The sequence below is a fragment of the Acomys minous genome, assembly GCF_964271855.1.
Source record: "Acomys minous genome assembly, chromosome: 9".
Taxonomy (NCBI): domain Eukaryota; kingdom Metazoa; phylum Chordata; class Mammalia; order Rodentia; family Muridae; genus Acomys; species Acomys minous.
This window is the reverse complement of record NC_140490.1, coordinates 35,903,034-35,924,184: the sequence shown is the minus strand read 5'-3', so window position 1 is coordinate 35,924,184 and position 21,151 is coordinate 35,903,034. Positions and strand designations below refer to the sequence as shown.

General features: G+C 45.6%; 1 protein-coding gene across 6 annotated transcripts in view; it reads right to left on the bottom strand.

Annotated features, from left to right (window-relative positions):
• Positions 1-20,557, bottom strand: part of AGTPBP1 (ATP/GTP binding carboxypeptidase 1) — a 119,957-nt gene extending 99,400 nt beyond the window's left edge. For 3 of the 6 annotated variants that reach the window (XM_084797158.1, XM_084797159.1, XM_084797156.1), the window contains exons 1-2: positions 20,311-20,508; positions 9,166-9,230 (exon numbers count right to left, since the gene is read on the bottom strand). In XM_084797158.1, the coding sequence (XP_084653284.1) occupies positions 9,166-9,197 (32 nt within the window). In that variant the 5' untranslated portion in view covers positions 9,198-9,230; positions 20,311-20,508. Of the gene's footprint in view, positions 1-9,165; positions 9,231-19,993; positions 20,265-20,310 lie in introns of those variants that run through there. The other 3 variants (XM_084797155.1, XM_084797153.1, XM_084797154.1) reach the window with 3 other exon arrangements.
• Positions 20,558-21,151: the final 594 nt, after the last annotated feature.

The window sequence follows — 21,151 nt, the reverse complement described above, 5'->3', positions numbered from 1 at the left end:
AGAAAAAAGAAGAGATGACGACGACGATGACAATGATCATGATGATGATAGTGGTGGTGATGATGATGGTAGTGGTGATGATGATGGTGGTGGTGGTGGTGGTGATGCTGATGGTGGTGGTGATGATGATGATGATGGTGGTGGGGATGATGATGGTGGTGGGGATGATGCTGATGGTGGTGGTGATGATGGTGGTGGTGGTGATGGTGGTGGTGGTGATGATGGTGGTGGTGGTGGTGGTGATGGTAGTGGTGATGATGATGATGGTGGTGGTGGTGGTGGTGATGGTGGTGGTGGTGGTGATGGTAGTGGTGATGATGATGATGGTGGTGGTGGTGATGATGGTGGTGGTGGTGGTGGTGATGGTGGTGGTGGTGATGGTGGTGGTGGTGGTGATGGTGGTGGTGGTGATGGTGGTGGTGGTGGTGGTGGTGGTGGTGGTGGTAGTGGTGATGATGATGCTGATGGTGGTGGTGGTGATGATGGTGGTGATGATGCTCTCTTTCAACTAGATCACATTCACCAACACACATCAGCTAGGATCCTCTGCCAGCTGGCCCCATTTCTCTGCTGTAAACTAAAAGAGTTTCAGCATCTGTTCTCTCGCTGACTTTTTACATGGTGCCTTTCTTAAGGACTGGTCTTAAATCTTCCGGAAATCAAAAGTTCCTTCACTTCATCTCACTAGCTCCTCAAGGAAGTCACACACCCACAAGTGAATCTTAAAGGAACTATAACTCTGAGTGTGCCTGTGATGGGGAGTTTTAAACGTCAGCTCAGCACAACCAATGTCCTGTGGTCATGCATGTGGGGACCATCTTGACAGTCAACTGATGTACAAGAACCTAACCGACCATGGGCGGCAGCATCTCATAGGCTGGATCCAACAAGGAAAGTTGGCTGAATAGAAGGCAGTGGGGAGCAGGCAGCACATCTGTTTCTTTCGAGCTCCTAGTGCTATGATTCCCCTTCTGGGATGTAACCTGGAACTTGAGCTAAGATAAACTCTTTCCTCTATGTTGCTTTCTATCAGGATACTTAGTCACAGCCACAGAAATGAAACTGGGCAATGCCCAAAAGAAAAGGTGTAAAATCCCGTGAGCAGTCCTGTGACCACCACACTAGAGAAGAACGGTGTCTAAGTTCTAGCCAAGGGAGATGTGAGCACACATGAGACAGGAAACTTATCCTTATCCAGACCCTTCCCACTCCCACTGGGCACGTGATGTTAGGAACTGGAGAAAATGCTCCGACAGAGACAGGAACAACCCAACGGGAGACGCAGAGCCACTCTGCCACCCGTAAGCACGGCACAGCACAGGTGAACCTGTGCTTCCACTGGAATTCTGGTCTCTCCTTCATCAGCTCAGCCTAAACCTGAGCCTGACCTCACATAATGCTCTATTGGCTACTTACTCTTTCTATGAATTAAATGTTTGATGTTTATTTGTAACTTTTTTACATTTATTTGTTTGGGGGGGTCTGTGTGGGAGTCAGAAACCAACTTGAAGGAATTGGTTGTATTCTTTCACTATGTGGGTCCCAAGGTTCAAACTTGAGCTGTCTACCTTGGTGCCAACTGCCTTTACTTACTGATTCATGTCACCAGCCTAATACTTCTATATAATTACATCAATCACCAGGGCAGTAAAATGGCACACAGTAATAAAAAACCTTAACAGAAGCCAAATATCAGGTCAGATTAAAAGCAAAGATAATCTCTCTGTTGTAATACTCTTAAACACATGTGAATCTGGAAGAATGATCTACATATTCCAAATGGTACCCTAGCATTTATCTATAGGTCAACCAAGGTTAGCAAAGGCAGGTATCTAATGCTCTTCCTACCACAATCAAGATATTCTGCAATTCCAATGTGCATTTCCTCCCCACACCATGGACTCTACACACCCCGCCTTCTGTCAGCAAACAGCCAGGCAGAGCCGGAATCTGCAGGGACTGATGTAGCCAATCACACTGCTCCCCATCACCTGCAGCTGAACTGTGAGGGGACCTGCTGATCCCCTGCTATGTGCTTCTTGACATCCTCTCAGTTCTCCAAAGCCCTCCACCACCAACAGGGAAGGTCAGACCCCACAGTGCCCAGGGGCTCTTCCTCAATCACCTCAGGCTCAGTGTCACCACCAAGCAGCAGAGCCCTCGATAACACAGCTTTCAACAAGCTTTCCTACCGTGCTGCTGTGCCCTGCCCTCAGCCCCACTGTCCACTGATAACCACTATGGTGGTGATCCAGCCAGCCTACTGCCTCACAGCCTCTGGATGCTGCCTGCGCTCCCAGAGAAGAGCCCCGCCAGCCACAAACGAGGACAGGGAACGCACAGGGAGAAGGACTTAGCTAAAGGAAGACGTCCATCACAAATGGCTACATGGGATGCACACATTTCCATAGCCCAAGCTGCCCTTCGCATTGTGTTCTTTTCCCCCATTTATTATCCCTCCATAGTTTCATGTACATATGTAATAAATTGTAGTCATTTCCACAACCCTCCCATTTCCATCTCCCTTTCCTGCTGAAGCTCTTCCTCCTCTCCACAGGTCCACCCTCCAGCCTTCACGTCATCTGTGTGTGGCCACTAAGTCTAATTAGAGCCGCTTCCTTGCAGGAGCACAGGTGGGACGATATTTTCTAGGACATGGGCAACCTAAGAGTGGCCATGCCACTGAACAAAGTGATACCTTTCCTTCTGACTGCCAATGATTGCTCCTCAGGGAGAGGGCGTCTGCTGTTCCTCCCCCGGCTGTGACAGAGTGCTGAGAGCCCAATCCTATGTAAGTCTTGTGACGAGAACGAGGGCTGTAGTGAGCTCATAAGTGCACCATGTCATGTACTAAGAGCTCATTGACCCGTCCTCTGGCACTTACATTCTTTTTACCTGCTCATTTCTGATGCCCCTTGAGTCCTGGGAAGGTGATGCTAAGTTTGTCACCATCACTTATGCTCTCTGCTCTGGCTGGTTTGGGGTTTCTGCATTAGTTGCTACTCCTGGCCCTAATGATGCAGAGTGTAGCACTGACCTCCAGTGTGAACGGAGCTGGCAGCACTGTGATCTACTTTTATTTAATGCTGGTACTGTGTAGAGACTGTCATACGGCTACACGCTGCCTTCCGAGCAAGAAGGTGATCAGAATTGTGGTCAAAATGCCAAGATGAAAGTGCCCACTGTATGACGGGCAGTTTAAGCACAAAGGCTTGTGCTGTTTGTTTGGTTTTTGTTTTTGTTTTTGTTTTTTAATCTTAAAGGAACACAACATGGTCCCCCAGTACTAAGACTGGAACATCCGTGCCTCACTTCTTTAAAGAGCCATTTCAAAACTGGGCATATGCCTCAGTTGGGAGGCTGCTTGCCTAACAGGACCCTAGATTCCACTCCCAGCCCTAAGACCAAGTTTGATAGTGGACACCTGTAATCCAGGCACAGCACCTGGGAAGTGGAAACAGGAGCATCCCAAGTTCAAGGTCACCGTTGGCCACACAATGAACCTAAGATTGGCTTTGAGTATTTGAGACTTTGTTCAAAAACAACAACAAATAGAAGAGCTTTTTTGTCTATAAATATCCATAATTAGTACCATAATCCCTCACTGTATAATCTTGATAAATATATCTATTGTCTATTAAATATCCTCAAAGTTTTAAGCAAAATAGCCTCATAGTTTTTAATAAAGACTATTGCCTTTTAGCAACCACAGAAACCAGGAAGTATAAAGAAGCCATCAGGGGAGCATTTAGAGAGGTGCAGAATATAAGTGATTTGAAGGAAGAAATGAAAAATATATATATATGTATGTGTGTACAGCTTTAATGACAGAAGATAAGGGTGGTCAGGCCAGAAAGAGGGAGGGCAAGATGAGGGAAAACTAACATAGTGATATCTGAAAAACCCATAAATAATTGCACTTTTATATATTTACCTATTATTGTATATTTATCTCTATTTAAGTCTATGTATACACAAATACATATAGCTTAAATAAAATTTTTCCACCAAGGATGACAATGCTCCTACCCAAGAGACAAAGACTATCTAATACCAGGTATGAGAAATCCTCTTTTGAGTTGTTAGTCAAGGGAGTCCAAGAAACTCCCAGAACACAGCCTCCTCGTGCTGTTGTCCTTCGTTGCCTCCCAGAGGCGGAAGATGAGTCCCTGTTGCCGAAGACACACTGCATGTTAGACACAGGGCGCAGGGGATCTGAGCCGAGCTGACCTGAAAGCCCCTCCCTGAGGACCAGCTCTCACAGTACCAGAAGGAGCCAAACAAGCTTCCTAGGGAGAAGAGCAGCCAACAATCCTATCCAGGTATGACACCTGTGAGTCACAACATCAACCTGTCATCATGTCATGATAATGCTACATGTGACATGTGGCACTCTGTCGATAACCACAAGCTCTCTGCTGGTAAGGCATTTTCAACAAGAGGAAAAGTGTGCCTGTATTGGAAACCTAGCTAACTACTCAAGGATAGTGAGGTCGCGGACCCTCATTTTACTAACTAGCCTAATTCCTTGCATTCTAAAAACTTATCCTTATAGTCACAGATGTGTCACCCTCATCTCTCACCAAAGAGACTTCACTTTGCAAACAGAGAAGGCCATTCAAGAAAGCCACATCTGATCAGAATGCAGAGAAGAAGTGATCATGGTGCCCAGCCCCACCCATGCATCTACTACCCAGCTCCTGCACCCAAGGCTCGGGGATGTGGGAAGGGAAGTAGAAGGGCTTCAGCACTAGACAGAACATCGACTGCGAGGCTGTGCGTTCTAGAAATGACAGAAGCTACCTAACATCCATGAGGGCTCATCAATAAGGCTGCCTAAAGAAGACCTGAGCAAGGACCCCACCCACAGACACGCAACGTGGACGGCAGGCATCTCATGGGCTCCAGCCCTAGACAAAGAACCACAGGCAACTAAGGGTTGCTGAGAGTGGGAGACGCCAGCTTCCCAGGAAGAGCCCTCAATGGTCATCCAACCCCAAGTGGTCATCCCCGAAGACAAGCACAGACAAGGAGCATTACATGGGCTGAGCAGGCTATATTTATATATCTGAATATACTTCAACAAAGAAAAGGAAGCCATGGATTTGAGAGAGAACATGGGGTTAGTTACACGGAAGGAGTTGGAGGGAAGAATGGAAATAAGAAAAATTACATACTTTTATTATATTTTAACTTCAAAACTAAAATATTTTAAAATAACAAAATAAAAACAACATTTGCTTGAAGAAAAATAATTAGATTAAAAGTAAAACAATTAGGAGATGAGAGATGGCTGAGGTTAAAGGATATTGGCTGCCTTTCCAGAGAACCACGGTTCAATTCCCCAGGTCCAGAGAAGACCTTACAAGTATCTACAACTCCAGCTCAGGTGATTCGATGCCCTCTTCTCACTTAGGAAGACACCAGGCACTCACATGTACAGACACAGACATGCAGGCACATACGCATACACATAAAACTTATTAAACAGAGTAAGGTAATGAGTGTGTGTGTGTGTGTGTGTGTGTGTGTGTGTGTGTGTGTAGGGAGAGAGAGAGAGAGAGAGAGAGAGAGAGAGAGAGAGAGAGAGAGAGAGAGAGAGAGGGAGAATTCTAATTGAGTGGCTATGACAAATAGAATTAAAAGAAAAACTACAACCAGGAACAAAGAACATTTTGTAATGACCAATTCCTTGATGCATCTTAAATGTCATAACACCTACAAAATTTACAGAACATAAGAAAAAGTGTAGGCACATTCACAGAGATCCCAATAATCAACAGACAGACAAGAGGGGAGGATTACGTATCGATGTGAATGGCTGTCTGAAGCACCTAGCAGCAGGATATGCAGCCAAGTGCTCCAGCAACACAAACTGAGCAGGCTTCAGGAGGAAACACAGCTAAACAATGGCAAAAGAAGTCAATCAGACAACGTAGCTTCTCATGCACAAAAAATAAAATAACATTAGTTTAAAACTACTGAAAGTTCCAAAAATAGACCAAGAAAAAAATTAAAAGCAATCTTGAGGGAGTTAGAGAAATAGCGTAGTGGTTAAGAGCACTGGCTGCTCTTCCAGAGGTCCTCAGTTCAGTTCCCAGCACCCACATGGTAGCTCACAACCCTCTATATCTAACTGTAGTCCCATGGGGTCAGATGCTCTCTTCTGTCTGGTGTGCAGACCACAGGCAGACAGAACACCAATATACATAAAATACATACATAAATAGTAAATCTTTTAAGTGTAATCTTGAGCTGAAATGAAAACAAAACATCAGAATATGATGCAATGATTAAGAAGGACTAATGCAACAGATGCCCAATTAGAGAAGCATCGCAAGTCACTTAGCGTGCAGTGTACATGTTCTTAACGTAGGGACGGGAGGAGACTACCGCGCATAAGCTAAGGTCAAGAAATACAACAGAGGACTTCAAAAGCCCCCAAGATCAGCCAAGCTCTGTGTATGTGTGTGTGTGTATGTGTGTGTGTGTGAGAGAGAGAGAGAGAGAGAGAGAGAGAGAGAGAGACAGAGAGAGAGAGAGAGACAGAGAGAGACAGAGAGAGACAGAGAGACAGAGAGACAGAGACAGGGAGGGAGGGAGAAAGGGAGAGAGAGAGAGAAAGGGGAAGAGGGAGAGGAAGGAGGAGGAGGGAGGGAGGGAATAACAAATTATCAGAAAGAATGGGAAACATCACAATAGCTTTTATAGATGTAAAAATACAAAGATTGAATTTGAACAAGGATATTGCCCTAAATTAGACAATACAGAAGAAACGAACCTGCCTCAAACAAGATGGAAGGCACCAACACTAAAGTCTATCCCTAGCCTGGGCACTGTGGCCCATGCATGCCTACACTCAACACACAAACAAGTGCACATGCAGTAACAGTAGTTGTGTATTTACAGTCCCAAGTGCTAAATTGACTTCATGGTCATGAAATAAATCATAAAGAAAAAAACTGTCCACAAAAGTCCTTGGAGATACATAAAGTACAAAATGGATTTTCTATGGAAACTGATATGGTTTTTATATAATTCAAAGAAAAAAAGTCAAAACAACCCCTGAGACTGTTACTTCCCCCATTCAGACTTTTAGAGGGTCCATTTTTTAGTTCTCAAAATCACTATGTTCCACATCTGTTCTAGGACCTCGCAGATACCCAAATCTGTCCACACTCAACCTCCTTAGTTAAGCCCACACAGCCCTCAGGGACACTCCGGATCATCTCGAGATTACTTGCAATGCCTAATACAGTACAAGTCATGTTTGAATCTTTATTACAGTCTATAGTTAGAAAACAGTGACAGGAAAGAGGTCTGCACATGCTCAGTGCAGACTCCAACTGTGTTTTCAGGTCTTTTTTAATGCACAGGTCATTGAATCCACGAGTGTAAAGTTGGTGCACTGAGCAGCAGCTGAAGGTCCTGACTGTTTTCTACCCTTCACCTTACGCACTCAGCTCTCACTCACAGAACAACAGGAAAAGTGCCGCGGTCTGACCATACAACCCCAGGCCTGACTAGTGACTGGGCACAGTTAGAAGTGACCAGGTAAGTTCTCACAGGTGTGTGGAAATAGCCAGCGCTCCTCTGCCACATAGGCCAGCCCGTAGGACTCTACCCACGCTCATGCTGCCAATGACCCCGAGCCAAAATAATGCTTTCTCCTTACATTATCTGTCAGGTGTTTCGACCACAGCAGTTCAAGAAGTAACACAGTATATAGTAATAGAAATTATGCATTGATATAATATGGTGGAAACTTATAGTGACCAACTAGCCTAAAACAACAAACAAATACCTAGTACAACTAATTTCAGGAAGTGAAAACAAACTGGCATGAGGAGCCTGAGGTTTACAAACTGAATGAGCAGTGTTCTAAAAATTAGACAAGTTAACTAAGTGTGCAAACAGATTAGTTATTTAATCTATTCAGAAAAGTAAAGCTTTGGGCCAGTGGGATGGCTCAGGGGCAAAGGCACTTGTCACACAAGCCTAGTGACCCAAGTTTAATTTCCAAAACCCACCTAAAGGAAATAACCAACTCCCAAAAGTTGTCCTCGGACCTCCACATACAGAGGACGGCATGCGTGCCCCCACACACATAGCATGCATATGCACACGAAGGAAGGGGAGGGAGATGGAGGGAGATTCTTTTGATTGAAAAAAAAATCCTGTAGGAACTGTACAGTTAGGGAGATAATGTAATTTAGGAAGGTACAATTCTGCTAAATAACTAGAAAACCTAATAATTTAAAAAATAAATATCATCTAGTAAATAGTACTTGTACATTTTCTTCACAACACACTATCTTTGAAAGCAAAATCATATACATGAAAACATAAACTTCAATACTGCTAGCAGAGTAGAAGCCTTGATGATCACCACTGTTGGCAAGATGCCATCTGCTTTCTCAGTAGGTATTACCTAGCCACTGACACCGTACAACATTAACATCAAAATCATTTTACAGGAGAAAATGGGCACAGCAGAGTTAATGTTTCAAGGCTAGAATCAGGAAGGTTTATCTGATTTTTACCTTTTTTAAAGATGTACTTATTTATTATGTATACAGTGCTCTGCCTGCATGACAGAAGAGGGCACTGGATCACATAATAGATGGTTGTGAGCCACCATGTGGTTGCTGAGAATTGAATTCAGAACCTTGCAAAGAGCAGTCAGTGCTCTTAACCTCTGAGCCATCTCTCAAGCCCCTGATTTTTAAATGGAAGAAACAAAATGAACAAAAATGATATAATGTGCTTCCTAAAACTTGGGATATGTACTCGTTTCTGTGAAGGGCCAGGAAGCATCTATTTTAGGGTTATGGACCGTGCAGCTATCAACTATAGGAAGATTAACAGGCAGGGCTATGTCCAAAAATATCTCAGCGATGTGCACTGGGCCTCAAGTTTCCTATCATTTCTCATGTCAAATGTACTATACTTTATTTAAAAATGTAAAACAATTCTTAGTTCACTAGACATACTGGAAGTGAGTCAGGGTTAGTAAGTGCATTATACTAGTTGAGTCTTTAACTGAAAAGTTAAGTACTGATAACATATGCACAACACACATATGTAATCGGTCCAATAACTGCACTGTACATCATCACTGCACACCACACACATCCATATTCACACATGGCAAGGCTGCGATACCTTTTCTCTCCTACCACTTTTAGCTTGCTCATCTTGAGTTACTTCATTCCAGCATTGCAGATAATCTGAAAGAAAAATAGTAACACTATCAGGTGCCTAACACAACTCTGTTTTTTATGCATTACATGCTATAAAAGCCATACAATCAAGATTATAACATTGGAAAACAAGAAAGTAGGTCTATGTAGTTGAATTCACCACTGCAGTTTGCCATTATAACTATTAAAATATCTAAGAGCAGCATGGAAAATGCTATCAAAAGCCTAGAACCGCAAAAATGCAGCAATCAAACATTAACATTGATTAACACTGAAAGCGCCCCACAGGCTCATGTGTTTAAACACCTGGTCCCGGGTGTGGCACTGTTTGTGGGGATCATCGACCCTTTAGGTGGTGCAGCTCTGGGAGGAAATACGTAGAAGCAGGTGGTGACACCCTTGCCCTACTTCCTGTTCCTTGTTCCCTCTACTGCTCCCCCTCCTCCAGCCCTCCCCCCCACTTCCTGTGTGGGTGAAATTTTAATCAGGCAGCTTCCTGCTTTGGCCAATATGCCATGCCATGCTCTCCACAGATTAAAGCCTCTGGCCCTCTGGAAGCCTCCAGAACTGTTAAGCGAAAATAAACTTCTTCCTTAAGTTTCTGATGGGGTGGTTGTATTGCTTACTACGATCCTGTTTCGATTTCTTCTGAGATGGTGGTGTTATGCCTCATTAATACCCAAACCTCCCAGAGCGCTCCATGACTGCTGAGCACTATTCACACAGTAGCACCAAACTGATTTTATATGAAAACATTTTCAATCAATAACAAGTTATTGAAACATACTAAAGAGCTTCCCTAGCATAGTCTTACTTAATGTTTTCATGTTTAGAAAGTCCCTTCCACATGATTTAAACCACCTTCATTTTTCAGTTGCAATTTTTATAATTTTCAGATGTACTTTAAAACTAGTTACCAAAAGGTATCCCGGATATCTTTTAATTTTGTATACCAATGCTTAGTGAAACACAACTTTGTCACATCGCTAGAAAACAATTATACTGAACCTAAGAAATCAATCATATTTATATACAGATTTAGTAATTGCTATGTGAGTGAAATTGTAGGAGGGGAAAAGCCAGAGAGGAAATGGCTGGGCAGAGTCCTTTAGGGAAATACTGTAGGGCTTTAGCTGACCCATGGTCACCTGTTCCCCTCCAGGTTTTGATCATGTCACTCAGCGTGCTGTGCTGAGAATAACTGTACGGCTGGAACGGAGAAAGGAGACCAGTGACAGCAGGGCAGGGAGGGTGGACTTTGGATGTGTGCGTGTTTCAAACATTATTATTATTATTATTATCATCATCATCATCATCATCATCATCACCTAAAGTGTTTGCTACGGCACACACAGGTCAGAAGACAGCTGAAGTCAGAGCTTTCCTACCATCTGGAGGCCTGGATAGACTCAGGTGTGGCTGCAGATGCCTTTAGCCACTGAGCTGCCGCCTAACCTGCCCTGTGTGGGTGACAGCTCCCTGGCTTTCCTCCACACATCAAGGTCGGCCTCACCTCAGCACCCTGGCTCAAACCACTCCTTCCACCACACAGCTCGTGACTGTTTGTTCAAATCTTTTTATTTATTTTTTTCAGTAGAGCTCGTCTCAAGCATCCTATTGAATACTCCAGGCACCTGGAGAGCCTAGCACACCAAGGTCCTTGCCTACCCTGTTTTTAGAACTCTTCCTGCCCTCTAATACAGAGTGATTCAAAAGTAAATGAAGACTAAGCACGTATGTTGCCTTCCACTTGTCACCTCAGCACTGGGGAGGTTGGAGGAGGGACACTAGGAAATCAAGACCTAACTGTGTTACATAAGTGAGGTCCAGCCCACCCACTCCACCTCCAACACACACAGAGCAAACCAACCACATGTTGCTATGGTCGGAATGGTGGTGTATCCTCCAGGACTCCAACTGACACCTTACCCACCACGGTGATAGCTACAGGGAAACAGCCTTCTGAAACAAAACTAAGTCATGAGGGTACAGCCTATGTATGTGTGTGTATATATATTATAGATAATTAAGATATTATATTATGTATTTTAAAATATATAATTAAGAATATAAGCTGGCTAGTTTGTCCATTCACCAGCTATAGAAACTGCCAATGCCTTGTGAACTTCCCAGTCTTCAAATTATGAGCAAAAATGTATTCTAGTTAAAAGCTACCCAGTTTATGCCAGGTGTGGTGGTGCACACCTGTAATCCCAGCACCCTGGGAGGCAGAAGCAAGCAGATCTCTGTGAGTTCGAGGCCCGCCTGGTCTACAGAGTGAGTCCAGGACAGCCAAGGTTACACAGAGAAACCCTGTCTCAAAAAAACAAACAAAAAAAAAAAAACAAAACAAAAGCTACCTAGTTTATGGGAGTTTGTTACAGAAACCCAAATGGAATAACTGTTTTTATTTTAAAACTTTGTAATTAGTTTACACAGGTTAGATTTCATTCTGGCATGTGTAAACAAAATCTGTGTTGTTGACCCTTCTCCCTGCCCCTCTCCCCAGCTCCCTGTGCCATCCCTGTACCTTCTTCCTGCCCCTCTCCCCAGCTCCCTGTGCCATCCCTGTACCTTCTCCCTGCCCCTCTCCCAGCTCCCTGTGCCATCCCTGTACCTTCTTCCTGCCCCTCTCCCAGCTCCCTGTGCCATCCCTGTACCTTCTCCCTGCCCCTCTCCCCAGCTCCCTGTGCCATCCCTGTACCTTCTCCCTGCCCCTCTCCCAGCTCCCTGTGCCATCCCTGTACCTTCTCCCTGCCCCTCTCCCAGCTCCCTGTGCCATCCCTGTACCTTCTCCCTGCCCCTCTCCCCAGCTCCCTGTGCCATCCCTGTACCTTCTCCCTGCCCCTCTCCCCAGCTCCCTGTGCCATCCCTGTACCTTCTCCCTGCCCCTCTCCCAGCTCCCTGTGCCATCCCTGTACCTTCTCCCTGCCCCTCTCCCAGCTCCCTGTGCACATCCCTGTACCTTCTCCCTGCCCCTCTCCCAGCTCCCTGTGCCATCCCTGTACCTTCTCCCTGCCCCTCTCCCAGCTCCCTGTGCCATCCCTGTACCTTCTCCCTGCCCCTCTCCCAGCTCCCTGTGCACATCCCTGTACCTTCTCCCTGCCCCTCTCCCAGCTCCCTGTGCCATCCCTGTACCTTCTCCCTGCCCCTCTCCCAGCTCCCTGTGCACATCCCTGTACCTTCTCCCTGCCCCTCTCCCAGCTCCCTGTGCCATCCCTGTACCCTTCCACAGCTTCCTCTTCTCCTTCACGTCTTCCTTTCTTCCTCGCCTCCTTGACACCTACCTCATTGTCATCTCCTTTCTAGTTTCATAGCCTATGCCCACATTTACACACACACACACACACACACACACACACACACACACACACACACACAAACACACACACGGAGAATAAGCTAGGATTCCCATATGAAAACAACATATTTTTGCCTTTCTGAGTCTGAATTATCTTGATACAATCCAGATCTGGGGCTAGAGAGATGTCTTAGTAATTAAAAGAATTTTCTCCTGCAGAAGACCTGAGTTCAGTTCTCAGCACCCACATGATGGCAAATAGTTATCCATTACTCCAGTTCCAAAGGACCCAACACCCTCCTTTGACCTCCCCACAAGTGCCAGGTACACACATGGTAAACATACATATATGCGGGGAAAATACACATACACATAAGTAACCGCTGGGAGAGAAATGTTTAGTACTCTCTAGGCCCATCCATTTCCTTCCGATTTACACACACGCATTATCCGTTCATTTGCCGGTGGGCATCTAGGCTGGTTCCATTTCCCTGCTATTGTGAATAATGGGTCAGTGAACAAGGATGTGCAGGTATCTCCATGTTCGTCCCCAGGAGAGACACATCTTAGTCATAGAACAAGCTGCTTTTAATGATGGGAAAACCTCACTTTACTTCCATAGTGGGGGTCCGAGCTCACGCCCATGAGTAAGGATTCCTCTCTCCACACATCCTCATCAGCGCTTCTTGCCTATTTTCTTTTCTAAACATTATTCATCTGGAACTGACTGCTCTTCCAGAGGACCAGGACGCAGCCTAACAACCCTCTGTAACTCCAGCTCCTGGGGCTCTGGTGCTCCTTGGCCTCCAGAGGCTCTTGCATGCTCCTTTGTGTACATGGTACACAGATATACACACAGGCAAAACACTCGTACACATAAAGATAAAAGCATTATCTTTTTAAAATAAACGTTTATTTATTCATTGGGGGTAGTATGCCATAGCATGCTTGTGGGTAGCAGAAGGCGGCTTTCAGACATCAGCTCTCGCCTTCTCATGGGTTCTAGGGACCAACCTTCAGCTCTTCAGTGTTTCATGCCTCTTGTTTAATTGTTTGTTGTGGCCTTAGCAATTTATAAAAATGCTAAATAACACGGCAGCTTGGAGGATGAAGTGTGAGGAGGACTCAGAAAGCCATTCTGGGGCATGAGCAATGAAGATCGGGGTCCTGGAAATCACTGACTAGTAAAACAGAAAACACTGCACACAAGCCCACCTTCACCAGGAACCAGTCCCCATCGGTTTTACACCCATGGTGATGGCCCCATTTCACACCTGTGATGTACGAGGCTTCCAATTTCTACACAGCCTCACCCATGCCTATTTTTTAGCTGCATGGTGACAGGCATCCTGGGTGTGGCGTAGTCTGTAATTCTGACTGTATTCCCATGGTGATTAACTCTCAGTGTCTTCTCAAGTCCTTATTGACCACTTATGAATCTTTGGAGAAATATCCATGCAGGTCTTTTACCTGACTTAAATTGAGTGCATTTATACCTACAGTTCTACTCCTTGAATCATGTGCAAAATAACCCAAGAGGTTATACCATTTATAACAATGTTCATAGAAGTATTATCCCCAATAGCCAACGGTAGAAACCGCCCAAGTGTTCACTAACGGATAAACATAGGAGCAAACTGTGCTGTATTTACAATGAAGTACTGTTTAGCCATAAAAATAAGCTTCTGCTACAGGAACAACATGAATGAACCTTGGATACATTATGCTATTGAATTAAAAACATCAGTAAGACATAAACCATAGAACTAAGAGAAAACTCGCTCAATACTGGTCTTGGTAATGATTAGATAGTGAAGAAAATTACAAGCAAGTAGAGCGTGGTGGCACACACCTTTAATCCCAGCACTTGGGAAGCAGAGACAGGTGGATCTCTGTGAGTTCAAGGCCAGCCTGGTTTACAAAGCGAGTCCAGGACAGAAAGAAAAGGAAAGAAAAAAGAAAATTACAAGCAACAAAACAAGTAAATAAACAATTTGACCACATAAAATTAAGAAGAAAAAAAAAAGCCTGGACTAAAGAGATGGTCCAGTGATTTAGAGCATTGCTGCTCTTGCAGAAGACAGGTTCAGCTTCCAGAACCTATATGGCTCACAATCTTCTATAACTCCAGTTCTGGAACTCAAAAATCGAACACCCTCTTCTGGTCTCTATACACAGGAAAAACACCCATGCACATAAGGTAAAATTAAATCTTTTATTTTTTAAGAAAATATATATGTAGCAAAGTCAGTAATCAAAAAAAAAAGTCACCTTAAGAATTGGAAGAAAAATATTTGCCAGATATTCATGTGATAAAGTAAACAGCCCTCAGTAGCCAAAACTAGCCTAATTTAAAATTTAACCTATAGCCAGGCAGTGGTAGCACATGGCTTTAATCCCAGCACTTGGGAGGCAGAGGCAGGAGGATCACTGTGAGTCTGAGGCCAGTCTGATCTACAAAGTGAGTCCAGGACAGCCAGGGCTACACAGAGAAACCCTGTCTTGAAAAACAAAAACAAAAACAAAAACAAAACCCACTAAGCCGAATTAAAATTTTATTTCTTTGATAGATTTATTAAAAGGTACTCTCATCAGGTATTCTGATGCTATAAACCACATTATCACTTCACACCTCTATTAGCAGATATTACTAAAAGACAGCATGGTGAAGGTCACAAAAATATAAATAGGTCCCTAAAGAGGGAGCACTTTAAACCGCCTGGGGGAGTAATGACGTATATGTGGCATGAAGGCAGATAAAAGGGGACCAACGAGAGGGAGACAGGCCTAGGGTGAGTGCACATGCGCCACAGTGTGCATGTATGCCACAGTGTGCACATGCGCCACAGAGTGCACGTGCGCCACAGTGTGTGTGTGAAGAAGGCCAGAGGACAACCCTGTGCAGTTGCTTCTCTCTTCCACATTTACACGGTCCTGGGAATTGAACTCTGGTCTCTGGGTTTGTGCAGCAAAAGCCTTTACCTTCCGAGCCATCTTTCCAGAGTTCTGAGTTTTGCTCGAAAGCTTAAGTCTTAGCACAGTCACAAATAAGACTACCATCTGTTTACCTGAAGTGAGGGCAGACTTACTCTGTTCTTTCTGTGAAAGCCTCTGCCGACACACCCAAGTGTGAACAGGCACACTTCCACTCAGACTGTGTTTCATGGAAGGAGAGGCTAGTTTAAGCTCTCAATTCCATTATGGAACTACTTTGCCTTGAGACAGCCATCAACCATTCAGAACATGGTGAATGGTTCGTGAATACTTCCCATCTGTCCTACAGAGTAAGCCACCTGGCCAGTGCTCGGCAGGTAAAGGCACTTACTTGCAGCCAAGCCTGGCACCCTGAGTTCAGGTGCCAGGAGCCTGGTGGTGGGAGGTGAGACGTGTCCATCACTGTCCTCTGACCTACCACAGCATACACACACACAATAATAAATGTCTTTAAGTCAGAACTTTGTAAAACTCTTATCTACCTTCATGTCCGTACCCAAACAACTTCCACTGTTTCTCACAGAGTGACCACATTAACAAATGTGTCTTTTTGGTGGGCTTGCCAGATTACAAGTCAGGCCTGTAATCCCAGCAAGCAGCTTGGTGAAACTGTCCCAAACTAAAAATACAAGACATCTGGCTTACCCTGTATTCAGTCCCTAGTACTAGGACCCAAAAGCGTGACTTTCTTTGGTGCTGTACAATGAAATGTACACTATTTGGAAGATGTGCCCAACTCACAGAACTTAATACCTGACCAATAAATTCTGTTAGAACTCAGACATGAACAGAAGATCTATTCCGAGCTCACAACAACACTGAGCATGAAAGAAAAGCATCAGATAGGATTTCAGACCCCATGTTGCAATTAACCTTTAAGAAACTGCCAGGCCAGGTGTGGTGTCACCTGCATTTAATCCCAGCACTCAGGAGGCAGAGGCAGGCAGATCTCTGTGAGGTCCAAGACAGCCTGGTCTACAGAGTGAGTTCCAGGGCCGCCAAGGCTACACAGAAAAAATGTCTCAAGAAAAAAAAAATGTCACTTTTTGAGTTTTGATGACATACCAAACATAAAATGCACAATTACTCCCTCCCTTTCATAACCATGAACTGCGTGTGGCTGATTTCCTCCATACACATACTGCTACCTTAACAACATACGTAATAGACTGAGTGCAGAACCAGAAATAACTAGCTATTTGACATTAAAAACTTATAAAAATTAAGTCTAGGTAGTAGAGGGCTTCCATGCCCAGCACACTCCAAAAACAACGTGGTGGGGGCTGTAGGGGGGTTGAAGGAAGGGAAGGAAAGGAGAGAACACATGACAAATTTACAAAATGTAAAACACTACCACTCTCCTCACTAGGTTCTTGATTTTGTTCTTGTAAAATACATTGTTTATATTTTTTAACTATTTTCACTTTATTGTTATTGTTTGTTTTTTGTTTTTTCATTGTTTATATTGATATGCAATATGTGTTAGTTAAAAAAATTTAAGTGTAACAAAGTAAATATGAATATAATCCACACAAAGTACTACAGTGATTTCTGAGAATTTAAAAAGAGTCCTTAGATTTATTTATTACGTATACCATGCGCTGCTTGCATGTATGCCTGCAAGCCAGAAGAAGGCATTAGATCACATTATAGATGGTTGTGAGCCAACATGTGGTTGGAGGGAATTGAACTCAGGACCTAGGGAAGAGCAGACAGTGCACTTAACCACTGAGCCTTCTCTCCAGCCCCCTTAGATCAAATTCTTAAATATATGATTTAAGAACCGACTGTGAATATGGACTGCACAACTCTAATATAAAACTGCAAAATCTCCCCTACACAGATCCAGCCAATGGACAGGACACTCCCCACAATTGAGTGGAGAGTGGGGTCTGACTTTCACACGTAATCTAGTGCCCCATATTTGACCACGTCCCCTGGATGGGGAGGCCTGGTGGCACTCAGAGGAAGGATAGCAGGCTACCAAGAAGAGACTTGATACCCTATGAGCATATACAGGGGGAGGAGGTCCCCCTCAGTCACAGTCATAGGGGAGGGGAGTAAGGGGGAAATGGGAGGGAGGGAGGAATGGGAGGATAACAAGGGATGGGATAACAATTGAGATGTAATATGAATAAATTAATAAAATATATTTTTAAAACTGCAAAATCTCAAACCTTCTGAACACTGACATGACCTCACTTGAAATACTGTGGCCAAAATGTAGGTACACTAAAACCTTTTATATGAAATCACCATCTACCTAAGTATATATGAAATAGAAATGTCGATCCTGTTCAGATTCTCAACCTATCTCCTTAGATGTATGAAAATATTCCAAAATTCATAATCTAAAACACCTCTGGGCCCAAGAATATTAGGTAAGAGATGTTTCAAATCCCCAGAAACCAAGAACAAGAACATGAAAATTATTAATGGGAGAGGAACCCATTCTCCTAGGTAAATCACTTAAAAGCTGAAAACGAACACCATGTCAAATCAAAACATTTTACGTAACATCAATAAAGACAAAACAGAGTGTGCAGATAAAGATTACTTTGTAATTCCTAGAAACATCTACGTGCCCACTGGTATTTTAATAGTAACTCCAACAGTAACGTATGACAGTCAGAGAAACAGTCAATAACAAACTGGAAAATACGTGATTAAAATAGCAGCCACCACCAACACAAGGGAGACAATCCAAGGTTCTTCAAGGAGGACAGGCGAGGATACTCCGTTCTCCAGCAACATCCCAGGGCCCCCAGCTCAGGGTGCACCTGTTCTATTTAAAACCTACACGTGTCCATAAAACGACAGTGAGACTACACACTCACAGCTTCAGAGAAGAAAGTGGGCCGTAGGTAATTAACCTGGGCTAATGCTGCCCTGTCAGTCACGCTGAGAGAAAACAGTAGCAACAGCAGCAGTGGCTCCTGAGCACGTCCTGTGGAGAAACACCACACTTGTATCAGCTTCCTTGTGCCTGAGATCATCCTGAGGGCACAAACACCATCATCCCCATGTTTGGCATGGAGAGAACCGAACCCAGAGGATAAACAACTTGCGCCTACCGCAAGCCAGGACACAAATCAGCCACTCTGGCTGAGCCCCAACTCCTTAGCCTCTGCTCCGCAGTATAGTCCACAGTACCTACAGGAACATGGAGTTTACAGTAGCACCCACCCTCTGCCATTGCCAGCCTCGACGCTGATACCCACGGCTGAATGAAGGATCCTAAGCAATGGGTAGGGGACCCCTGACTAGCATCTACAACTGTTTGAACTTTCAGTGTCAGGGTGGCAAGAAGGGCAGATTCTGAAGATGACTACTGTGGAAGACGCTTAAAGGCAAAGTACAAAATGTAGGATACATGCAAGTTCAAATATTTCAGGTCTTGCACTTCCTTTCACCTCTACTAATGCAGGTGAATCATCACACAGCAATGCAGCCAGATGCACCAATGCATCATTCAGCAGTTTGCTAAAGAGAATGCTTCAATTCCAGGATAGCACTTGCCCACCATTACCTGAGCTCCTCCACCCTGCGCACTGATAAGGTCTAAGGTAAAAATCAAAGCTCTCAAGTCCTCTTACACACACACACACACACACACACACACGTAAAAGGAAAAGGGGGTGGGCACCTCAATCTAAATCAATTGGAAAAGCTTTATAAAAATTGCTACCACACGGCTGGAAAGATGGCTGTTCTTCCAGAGGCCCTGTCTGGGTCTGATTCCCAGCATCCACATGGTGGCTCACAACCATATGTAATTCCAATTCTAGGGAATCTGACGCCCTCTTCTGACCTCCTCGGGCTTCATTATACACACGTGGTGCACACATATACATGCAGGCAAACATTCAGACACATATAAATATAAAAAAATTAAAACTGCTACTGCAGAAGCTTAAATTATATTAATATACTTGACATGTAATCTTGGTCAAACAAAAAACGCATCCGAGTCTGTTTCAGATTAGAATTTTAAACGGGGATTACAATTTCAAACACTGATCCACCAATTCAAGGCAAAACTCTGCAGTCATTCAAAATAAAAATGGAACTTCACCGAAGAATGGGACTCAGGAGAAGCAGAAAGGCAGAAACCCGGGTGGACTAAGGCACCACCAAGTGCCTCCTATTAGGGGGATCTGATTACAGATCTGCAGGACTTGGGTTTTGACATTTGGCCCGTGTTTTAAAATCCGTACCATTCAAAGTGCCTTAAAATAAATTTTTTTTTTGGCCGACTAAACCAAAAACATTCCAAAACACAATTATAAAAATAACTTCCTATCTCAGGAAAGCGAGGGAGAACTGTGAGAATAACTCATAAGCCGGCCAAGTGAGAGCGAGAGCTCCGGATGGCCACTCCTCTCTGCGGACTACAAACTGCCTGGCACCGGATGGGTACCGTTACCATTCCGAACACCTGGAGAGAGGGCTCGCCACAGAGAACCTGCAATGCCAGCGGGATCGCCGTCGTTACCTCACACAACGTGCGAGCCTGCGAGGTCCGCGGACGAGCTGTAACACGGTCAACGTCCACCCAGACCACCCGGAGAGGTGCTGAAACTGCCTTCCGCAGCGCTAAACTGTCAGCGAGCAGCCAATCAAAGCGTCCCGGGGCGCGGCAGGGCGGAGGCCAGAGAGTGGCGGGCAGCGGAGCGCGGCCAGGAGCGCACGGGGGCGGCGACGGCCTCTGCTAGCCCAGCAGCCAGCCTCCCCGCCTGGGAGCGCGCCTCGCCCCCGCCAGGTGAGCCGAGGCGCCGCCAGGAGCGACGCGCGGACGCCAGGGACGCTCACCGGCTCGGCGTGGGTGCTGGTGGGGGCTGCGCTCGGCCTCCGCGCCCGCGGCTCCCGAGGCGCACGGCGGGTCCCTCGCCGCCCGCCGCCCGGTGTTTTCATACAAACCCCGGTGGCAGGAGAGGCGGAGGCGGCGAAGACGGCTGCGGAACCTGCCCGCATCCCGGGCAACGTCAGCCCGGCGCCCAGCCCAACTCACGCCTCCGGCAGCCGGCTCCGGTGCGCCCGCAGGGCGCGTGCGCGCGGGGGAGGGGCGCTCCCAGGGCGGGGCGGGCGCGTGCCCGCGGGTGGGGGCGGGGCCGTGAGAGGGCGTGTACAGAAGGCGAACTTACGGGGTGGGGGGTGGGGGGAGGGGGACGGGGCACGGGAGGGGCGGGACCTGTGGCGGGAAGGCGAGCAGCAGAGCTCCCGGCTGTGCGCGCCCCTGCCGCTGGCTGTCTCTGGGTCACCGGCTAGTGTAAAAGAGCTAGGCTGTTACAGGATCGACACGTTCCTCAAATCGCCCTCTTTTCCCTTCCTGACCGGGAACCACAGCCCAGCACTGTCAGCCACCCACGCTGTGAGGAGGTTTCTTTGAGGCTGGGGCATGGCTGTCTTAGATCCTTACACTCCACCAAACCTTGTGGGGCGGGGAGAGGAGGATATGGTAAGGCTAGTCCTTTCCTGACCCCAAGTTGACCTAGAACAGCCTGGGAAGACTGTGCCGCCTAGCTTCCTCAAACAAGAACTGCACCCATGGGCAGACCCAGATAAATGAGATAATCTGATGTTATGGCTAACAAAATCCCGTGCCAATTCATTTCTAAACAGTGTTCCAATGGGTAAGCTCGAAAACGCTGCT